General features: G+C 40.3%; 1 protein-coding gene across 1 annotated transcript in view; it reads left to right on the top strand.

Annotated features, from left to right (window-relative positions):
* The first annotated feature begins 385 nt into the window (after window positions 1-385).
* LOC138210200 (sodium-coupled neutral amino acid transporter 3-like) overlaps window positions 386-9,035 on the top strand; it is an 18,837-nt gene continuing 10,187 nt past the window's right edge. Inside the window, exons 1-4 of the mRNA XM_069169214.1 lie at window positions 386-651; window positions 6,066-6,197; window positions 6,314-6,383; window positions 7,862-7,977. Of these exons, the coding sequence (XP_069025315.1) occupies window positions 6,136-6,197; window positions 6,314-6,383; window positions 7,862-7,977 (248 nt within the window). The 5' untranslated portion in view covers window positions 386-651; window positions 6,066-6,135. The remainder of the gene's footprint in view (window positions 652-6,065; window positions 6,198-6,313; window positions 6,384-7,861; window positions 7,978-9,035) is intronic.

A 9,035-nucleotide genomic window follows, 5' to 3' on the forward strand; every position in this document is an offset into this window, starting at 1 on the left:
CACACAATCACACCAGAAAACTTCACTTCTGAATGATTTCACATGTGGAAACAACAATGTGACACACACACACACACACACACACAGCTGAGAGTGTGTTCCTGTGTGGAAACGACATACTAAAATAGTGGTGGGAGAGAGTGTGTGCGGGACCATCTGTTGTTCTGCTGCAGGACTCTCAGGAGCACCGCTGCAGCTCTCCGTGGGACGTTTCCACATCGATCCGGTGCAGCCAGAACTTTCCGGTTCACCTCCACACACAGAGCTGCTCTTGCGCAACCTGACCACCTCTCCATGTTCCCACTGCTGGAGGAGCTGAAACATGGAGACATGTCTCGGTGTGTGAGGACACTCGAGCCTCCCATTCATCCCCTCGGCCCTCACACTCTACTAGTTTCCTTCCCTTTTTCCTTTTGGGAAGGAAGAGGAGTGCCTCCACATGTGACATCACCAGAAACCTGAGACCATCATCTCCCTCCCTCTTCACTGCCTGCTCCCACATTTGCTCCCCTCTCCCCAACCTTTCCCCTCACCGACTCTCTGCTGGTCTGCTGGGCTCCAAAAAAACAAAGCCAGAGCCTTCGAACTGCAGCTCCGCTCCCTGGAGTTCCCCTCCGAGATCCCCCCCGCTGCTTCAGGCAGCTTCTGGAGGTAAGATCTGCTTTCTTCTGGCTGGTTTGGGACTGCTCTGCTGCCACGTGGTAGAGCTGCAGCAGAGGGTCTTCTCAGGAGCAGTGGAGCACCCTGGGAAAAACAGTCGAGTTCCAGCCGGAGCTCACAGGCTTTAACTCGGAAAGGTTTAACACACTCATGACCCCAGTTTGTGCAGCGTGGTCCACATGGGATCACATTTAAAGGCATTTATCTCAAGAAACGCATTTAGAGTAACTTAATTTACCATAAATGAGGGAGAGCATGATTTTATTTTTTTGGATTAGAAAATAATTTTAATACATTTTCTAATCTACGAAGTATTAAACTGTGCTTCTTATATTGTTAAACTCATTATTTCTGTTATTAACTTTGGGTGACGACTGCATTCATATTTTTGTTTGGGGTTGACATTGTGACGTAAAAACACATTGTCTGAATGTTTCTCATTATATTTACATTACTTTAGTTTTCTATTTAAATGTACATGTTAAATGAGAACTGGTTTGTTTTGGTTGTAAATCTTTTTTAGATTTGTGTGGAATTAGAAAACAGATCACAGTGTAAAGCTTTGACGCACTCATGACATTTAAATGTTTGTAAACTACTAAACATGAATATTTAAAAAGTAAAACTCAGGAAGGAAAGTCCCAGAACCTGCTGCTGTTGATGTAAACACGTTGTGGATCTCAGATTGAGGTCAAAGTGCTGCACATTAAATAACATGGAAAAAAAAGGTAGCAGGGTTACATAAGCTGCAAACCACAGTCTATGTTAGGAAGGGGGCAGAGCCTAGCTCAGGCACAGATCTTATATGTTCAGTGATATGTTCTGTCCCAGACGCTTGAAAACAGTCTGAGTGGGGTTTTAAAACTCTTTGGATGAAGTCAAAAAAACAAAAAACTAAAGCTTCTTAAGGTTAGAAATGTGGAGGAACACAATCAAACTTATTTGTGTTTGTAACAGACAGGATATTAAATATTATTATTCATATCATATAAACACAAACTGACACAAAACATAGCTGTGATGTTTGTGTTTGTATTAAAACATGTCAGTCATTGAGTTTTACACGTGTTTATTGCGTGTTAGTGACGTGTGGTTTCAGCCTTCATGTCTCTGAGCTGACCTCATGCTGCCTGCAGCTCCACCACTGAAACATTGACATGAGGCTGATGTTCACACCAACGTCTCACTGACAGACAGAAAGCAAGAACACTCTCAAAATGATCAAATATTTCTCTTTTTTCAGACGTTTCCAAGCTGGTTAAAACGAACATTTACCAGCTCACATGCAGCATGTTGTTGAATCATTGTCAGTTTGTCTTCGTCTTTGTTGCATAAATGCAGCTCAAATATTTGATCAGAGAACACACGCCTCCAACACGGACTCTGTTATTAATAGACCTTTCTGTTTACAGTCGGAAATTCATCTTTGGCCCCAAAAAAAAAAATCATTGGTGTGAAACTCCTGCAGCTGATTGGTGCTCATGATGGGAGGGTGTACCTCCATCACGGTGAGGCAGCCAAAGGAAGCCTCGTTTCTGTTTCAATCATCCATGTGTCTTCTAAACATGCTGAAACAGTGCAAAAATGTCCTTCTGGTAGATTTAAATATTCACGTCAGAACAGTTCTGTGTGTTAAACATGCACATGAACGGAACCTGATCCGGACCAACGTGCTCCAACACGTCTTATTATTCTAACTAATAGTTGATTTCTAACACAAACATAAATAAACTCATTTCCTTAGTACAGAGTCTTAACGGCATGATGTCATATTATACAAATATGAAATTAAAACACATTTCTTAAAATCCTCTCCAGGACACATTAATATATTTAGTAATATTTATATAATTCATGCATAACAGCCTGAAAGAGCTGCCTGTGTGTGGTGAGTGTCCGATGTGACGACTACGTTACAGAATGTCAACGTCTGAGGAGGCAGCTCAGTCATGTTTGAGCAGCGAGGTCATTTCCAGCTGTTATCATGAGGCCTCGAGGGGCCACAGATCCTCAGAGCGTCGGGCAGAGGTGGCTTCACGCCACACGCTTATCTGCACAGGCACGTTGCCTTTCACTGGGGTTTGGGGAATATTTTTGCCCACCAATATAAAATTTCATAATATATTACAGTTCTGACCGAACTTTATCTCAATAAGTCAAATGTTTGTTTGTTTTTTAGCAATATACAAACAATCCAGCTGGTCAGTTACCTGAATTAACACTTTGCTAGCATTTCAGTTATTGAGTATTATTCATTTTAATAACTTCTGCAAAATAGTTGAAAAATATTTTCAAACAGATACCAAATTCAGAAGCAGCTTACATATTCCGATTCAGCAAAAATAACATGTGAGTCATAGTTGAGATCGTATTATAACCTAGACTGGATATAAAAGAGTTCGTAGATTCAGGTCTGTAAAATGGTTCTGATCCAGAAGTGTCTTCAGCTGCAATACCAGCGAGTGCCACTAGAGGTCGGCTCCAAAAAGCCTCCGGCTCCATAGACTCCCATTCAACTTCTCTCATCAAATCCAAAGTGAATAAAATGTGTCCATCAGTTATCTCGGTGTTGTTAGCTAAAGTCACTCCTTCTTATTAGTTTTCTGGAGGTCCATCTGAAAATAATCCCTCATTCATTAGAAAAGAAGATTCAAGAAGACCTGTTTTTGGGGGCGTGTCTGTTTGATTGACAGGTTACAGCTATCGGTGGGCGGGACGTAGTATCGTCAGGTTTCCAATCAGATCGGTTAGATCCACGTCTGGCTCCTCCCCCAGCTCGTCCAAATATGGTCACTTCCTGCTCCAAACCGCTCCGAACTAGCAAAGATGGTGACGGACAGAATCTGAACTGGAGGATTCATAACGTTCACAAACCAACGATGACATCACTGATGGTTGATGACATCACTGATGGTTGATGAGTGATCACAATATAGACTAAACTGCTATGGAGGATATTTGCATATTCGCAAAGGGCGATATTTATTTATTACCTTTAATATTTTGGTTCAGTCTCTCATATTTCTGGTTTTAAATCCGGCTGTTCTCATGAAGAACAAACAGTTCCAGACGAGCTGGTGATTATATGACCTGAGAGTTTCTTTAGAAGCAGGAGGAGACCAGACGAGAACTAAAAGAGTGAATGTTTACCTCCCTGTTTATTCATCTTGTCAACAAAATCTGTTGATGATTCATTCATTCATCAGATATGAGAATATTGTTCTGTAACTGATTGTTGAACCATTAATCTCCAATAAAAATATTCAATTTAATACAGAAAACTGAAAATATTCGCAAATTTTCACATTTGAAAATTTTAATTTTTTTAATTGAAAAATGGACAAACCAATAATTGATTGTCTGAATTGCAGCAGATGATCTTTCTGAGGCCTGTGTGGGTTTGGTCTGTCGTTCCTGCGGTTGTTCTCCAGGTTTTATTCCTCCTGCAGTCCGAACACATGCCGGTTAGATTAACTGGACACCGCTCGTACGCTTGTCAGCCCTGTGATTGACAGGTCCTGGTATCGCTGACAGATCGCTACTCGTTTGAATGACTTTGTTGGTCATTTTTAACAGCACAGACATGACAGGATGATAGTAACTGAATGAACCGTTGTCAGGACGATGCTGTTGTCACATGTTTGACCTGAAGTCTGTCTGAATGAAAGCTTGTTGTTCTGTTCCTCCGTCGGTACATTCAGACCCACACAGATCACATGGACTCTGAAACATCGGCTGAACTCAGATTGTCTCATTAAATTCTGTTTAATAGATCAGAAACAACAAGAACAGAGAAGGAAGGTCGCTTTTTATCAGGGTGATGAACGTGTTATGAAACTTATTATAACTTATTATATCTTTGTTTCAGATCAGAGTTTATCCCACTTCATGGGATACTGTAGCTTTTGGTCCAAACACTTTTATACTCAAAACCTCTGATCTTATGATGCCAACCGCTGAAGCAGTTGTTTTTTTCTGTGTGAGGGCAGTGGAACGAGCTGCAGACACGCTGGCAAAACGTGAAATAGACACACACGCCCACTACAGCAAAATGTGAGATAGCCACGCTTTGGGCTGCAAAGGCGTGAAAGTTACACGTTTTGTAAGCGTGAAACTTACACACTTAAGTTTCATTTTCCTGTAAATTTTTACATGAAAACGTGTAACTGTCACGCCGAGAGAGCGCCACACGTAGCTATGTAACGTTTTGCTGTAGTGGACAGGTGTGTTTATTTCACGCTGTGTCATGTCACCAGGGTTGCACCGACACCTTCAAAGCTCTGCTGGGATCATGATAGGGAATAATTACAGTCACATCTGGAGTACAAAAAGCATGATTGGCATTTTGGAGTAAATTTTGTGTGTCATCCTGATGAATCTAGGTCTGATATTTACTGTCTTTTAGCTCAGGTTTTGGTCTCCAACTTCTGAGATAAATCTCTCTTAATTTGTTCCCTTATGTTCAGCAGATAGTCTCTAACTCTGTTGTTAACAGCTGGATAGTTAATGTAGTGTAGCTTTTTAGAGCATTTCTACCTTAAACTGCTGCTGCTGGCTTGATGAGAGTACTAAGGTCAAACCAAAATGGTTAAATCTCATTTATATATTGAAACCACAGACTGTTTATAAAAGAGTTCGTAGCTTCAGGTCTGTAAAATGGTTCTGATCCAGAAGTGTCTTCAGCTGCAATACCAGCGAGTGCCACTAGAGGTCGGCTCCAAAAAGCCTCCGGCTCCATAGACTCCCATTCAACTTCTCTCATCAAATCCAAAGTGAATAAAATGTGTCCATCAGTTATCTCGGTGTTGTTAGCTAAAGTCACTCCTTCTTATTAGTTTTCTGGAGGTCCATCTGAAAATAATCCCTCATTCATTAGAAAAGAAGATTCAAGAAGACCTGTTTTTGGGGGCGTGTCTGTTTGATTGACAGGCCTGTGGTGCAGTCAGGTTACAGCTATCGGTGGGCGGGACGTAGTATCGTCAGGTTTCCAATCAGATCGGTCAGATCCACCTCTGGCTCCTCCCCCAGCTCGTCCAAATATGGTCACTTCCTGCTCCAAACCACTCCGAACTAGCAAAGATGGTGACGGACAGAATCTGAACTGGAGGATTCATAACGTTCACAAACCAATGATGACATCACTGATGGACGATGACATCACTGATGGTTGATGATTGTTTGATACCAACTCGTCCTGTGCCTGAGACGTGTTCTGTCATTGATTTGTTTTTAAAAAGTAGAAATGTTGACCTGTTTGACATTTTTACTAAATTCAGATGTGTCAGTGTGTCGTATCTGTTTTTAATGAATGCTTATTAAATCCTCTTTATTATAATCGTTATTCCACTGTGACACACAGCAGTCACCCTCAGCTTTATATTGTGTTCTGTGTTTTTCTCTTTCAGATTTCACATTACAATAACTTTTCCTTCTTTTGAAACTTTCCACCTACTTGAGTCTGAAGTGAGCCTCAGCATGGAGCTGCAGAAGTTATCAAATGGCAATCACCATGACGTAGCAGTGCCTCTGGAGGGAGGGTATGTTTCCTGTGTGTGTCCTGTCCACTGCCTCACTATGAGTTCATGGAAATTCAAGTGTGCTTCATATACTGTATTTAAAAGTGAAAAACTGTTGTTTTTAATGGATTTTTCAGAATCCCACCAGAGGAGGAAAAGTTCCTGCAGCACAAGGACGATGGATCGAAGAGGCCGCAGTTCACAGACGTGAGTGAAACGAGCAGCCATGCTGGTCTGTTGGAGGAAATAATTCATAGGAGTGAACATTTATCTTTTAATTGTACAAGTTTCATTATATTATGTGCTACAGGATCCGAAAAAGGAAACATGTAATCAAAGAGATAAATGTCTGAGTGCATGGCATCTAATAGATCTTCAGTTTTTATTATTTGGAATCAGTTGATGATGCTTAAGTCAACCAGAAACCTCACAGTTTCTGTCTGGTTAGAGCCTCTAAAACTGTCTTCTTATTCCATTTCACAACATGCAGTGTGTCATAAACCAACTAATTAAGTCTTCAAATACACATTTTAAATTGAAAAGGTCCCCAGATCCGTCAGAACATCCAAGATCCAAGAGACATACCCTCCAAATGACCAAAATACATCATTTTCCTGCATCAGAGAATTATTTTTTTTACCACATAAAAATAAGTAATGATAATGATAATAATAATAATAATAATAATAATAATAATAATAATAATAATAATAACACTCTTTATTTGTAGAGCACCTTTCATACAAGAAATTCAGCTCAAAGTGCTTCACAGGAAGAAAATGACCTGCAGTGTTTCACATTGTAACAGATATAAAGGAACATTTAAAAATATAGAAAATAAATGAAATGCATGAGAACAAGTGTGTGACCTTAACAACAGAATCATCAGTTCACCTCCAGTCTCAGAGCTGTTTCAGACCGTTTTGGTGCAGTAAGTACAACAAAGTCTTCTGCTCTTCAGGTTACTTGTCTTTTATACTAATTTAATAATACATCAGTTTGATTCAATCACATTCAACTTTTAAACTTTTGGTCTGACCGGAACAACAAATGATTTTAGTTAGAATCTTTAGGAGTGATTTTTAGTTTTCTTACCTCACACACACACATAGGGCACAGATGAATGTAAGCTACGACATATTAACAGTAATTTGATTTGATTTCAAATTATTTAAATGTGCTATTTTTATGTTTCAAAGATGTTATCTTCAGGATTTTCAACAAAGAAATGTTATTTCTATACGGAGACGTGTTCACGAGTTGAGTTCAAACGTTGTCGTTTTCACTGTGTAAAGAAGAGTCCGTATGAGTGGCGCCCTCTAGTGGTATTCACCACGTCACTACTCTAACTCTTCTATCAGCCTCAAGTTCATGTGGAAGTTCATGTTTGGTTGGATGTTCAGCTGATATATTGTAGTTTTAGTCACGTAGAGTTCATCTTCATAACTTAGATAACAGTTTACGCCTGAGGAAAATGTTTAAATCATCTTTTCTTTCCAAGTCTTTGTATTTCCTGTTCGCTTGATAAACTGTTAGCCTCTGTGGCTTCTAGACGGCGTCCACATTGCTGTTTTTGAGCAACGTTTTTATGAAAAATTCCATTTGACAGCAGCATAAAATACTGGAAACCGTCGCACTGCCTTGGATTAAGATGAATAATATTCCTGTGTGTTTTTTCTTTGCAGTTTGAGGGTAAAACATCTTTTGGGATGTCAGTTTTCAACCTGAGTAACGCCATCATGGGCAGCGGCATCCTGGGACTGTCCTACGCCATGTCCAACACCGGCATCATCCTCTTCCTGTGAGTGACACAGATATACACACTGTGGTACAAAGAGTACAGCTGATACACACACACACACACACACACACACACACACACACACACACACACACACACACACACACACACACACACACACTCCCAGACACGTGTTGTGTTCCTCAGTGGTTCCCTGAAAACGACAGACAGTAAACACAGGAGATAAGGGAGATGTTGCACAACACCTGCTTACTGCTGATGCCAGATGCAGTCGTGACATTTACCATCCAGACCTTAAATATTTGGATAGTCACACGTGTTTCGTTTTTCAGGTTCTGAGCTTCTTTAATTTGATATAGAATAATAGAAAATAGATCAAAAGATGTTCATGAATACAGAGTTAACAGAGTGTCCAAATTGAAAGGGTTCAAATGTAACTGGACATTTCATGCTTCTTGCTTTCTGAGCAGCTGAGTGTCATTTCACTGTCATTTCAAGCACGAGCGCTCACAGATGGCTCAAAGTCAAGAGAGTAACAATATTAATAATGAGGCTTAAAACTTCTGAGATAAATCTCTCTTAATTTGTTCCCTTATGTTCAGCAGATAGTCTCTAACTCTGTTGTTAACAGCTGGATAGTTAATGTAGTGTAGCTTTTTAGAGCATTTCTACCTTAAACTGCTGCTGCTGGCTTGATGAGAGTACTAAGGTCAAACCAAAATGGTTAAATCTCATTTATATATTGAAACCACAGACTGTTTATAAAAGAGTTCGTAGCTTCAGGTCTGTAAAATGGTTCTGATCCAGAAGTGTCTTCAGCTGCAATACCAGCGAGTGCCACTAGAGGTCGGCTCCAAAAAGCCTCCGGCTCCATAGACTCCCATTCAACTTCTCTCATCAAATCCAAAGTGAATAAAATGTGTCCATCAGTTATCTCGGTGTTGTTAGCTAAAGTCACTCCTTCTTATTAGTTTTCTGGAGGTCCATCTGAAAATAATCCCTCATTCATTAGAAAAGAAGATTCAAGAAGACCTGTTTTTGGGGGCGTGTCTGTTTGATTGACAGGCCTGTGGTGCAGTCAGGTTACAGCTATCGGT

Source organism: Embiotoca jacksoni, unplaced genomic scaffold (genome assembly GCF_022577435.1).
Source record: "Embiotoca jacksoni isolate LCO1_2020_lvr unplaced genomic scaffold, fEmbJac1.0.p SCAF_43, whole genome shotgun sequence".
Taxonomy (NCBI): Eukaryota; Metazoa; Chordata; class Actinopteri; family Embiotocidae; genus Embiotoca; species Embiotoca jacksoni.